A 1,086-nucleotide genomic window follows, 5' to 3' on the forward strand; every position below is an offset into this window, starting at 1 on the left:
CCGCGAGGCAGGGTCCATTTTCTCCACGAGGACGTGGACGAACCAATCGTCCCAATGAGCGACCGGGCGCCCGAGAGACTCGAATGATCGTCGAGCCTGCAGCGCCGAACTGCTCAACCGCTTGAGCTCCACAGGCGACGGCCGCGCGACCGGAGCGCTTGTCAGAAAAGTGCGCATGTGGGTCGCCAAGAGGACCCTCCGATTATCGTAACGTAACGCGAGCTCCGACCACGCGGTATCGAAGCCCTTGTCGTTGAGCTCGATGTTAGCGACAGCCGCTGCCGCCTCGTGCGTCAAACTTGCCTTTAAATATTGCAGCTTCTGCACTGGAGCCAAGTCCGACACGTCACCCACGAGCGAACGGAAAAGATCCCGGAAACTCTCCCATCCTAATTGGTCGCCCGAGAATGTGGGCAGGCTTATCTTCGGCAATTGAATGCGCTTGAGAACCGAGGCAGCTGCAGACGCCGGCTCCTGCCCGCCGGCAGGAGCCTCGTCGTTGGTCATGGACGCCAATCGGGACTTGACCGCCACATAATGTTCCTCGGTTTTGGAGTAGCAATCGCCCGCCACATAATTATCCGCCTCCTTGTCGTCGAAGTCGAGCAAGGCGTAGTGGCCCTCCACAAAACGCTCCCAATACGTCTCGAGTAGCGCGAGGCGGGTTTTCAAGTAGGACTGCGTCATTTTATCCTTGCCCACCTTGACTAGATTCTCCCAAAATCTGTCAATGAGGCCCTTGGTTGCCAGTTGCTTCCTCATAGCCGACTCCATGATATCGCACCCTAGGGAGCGCTAGCCTGTCTATAAAGTCACCGACCGAAGCAACGATTTGTCGTAGCAGCTCGCGCGGAGCGCAGAGCACGAGGTCGTAGGCGCGGTTAGCGCGGAGCGCGAGGCGCCGGTTTGTAGGCACCGTCAGCGCGGGGCGCGAGGCGGAAGTCTATAGGCGCGGTAAGCGCGGAGCGCGGAGCGAAAGTCTGTAGGCGCGGTAAGCGCGGAGCGCGAGCTCGAGTTTGTAGGCGCGGTAAGCGCGGAGCGCGAGGCGAAAGTCTGTAGGCGCGGTAAGCGCGGAGCGCGAGGCGC

At 60.4% G+C, this 1,086-nt stretch overlaps 1 protein-coding gene across 1 annotated transcript in view; it reads right to left on the reverse strand.

Moving 5' to 3' along the window:
• Positions 1 to 774, reverse strand: part of LOC105557209 — an 8,736-nt gene extending 7,962 nt beyond the window's left edge. The window contains exon 1 of the mRNA XM_012004397.1: positions 97 to 774. Coding sequence (XP_011859787.1) covers positions 97 to 774 — 678 coding nt within the window. The remainder of the gene's footprint in view (positions 1 to 96) is intronic.
• Between the last annotated feature and the right edge of the window lie 312 nt (positions 775 to 1,086).

The sequence above is a fragment of the Vollenhovia emeryi genome, unplaced genomic scaffold, assembly GCF_000949405.1.
Source record: "Vollenhovia emeryi isolate VEMERY1.0 unplaced genomic scaffold, V.emery_V1.0 DF939565.1, whole genome shotgun sequence".
NCBI lineage: Eukaryota > Metazoa > Arthropoda > Insecta > Hymenoptera > Formicidae > Vollenhovia > Vollenhovia emeryi.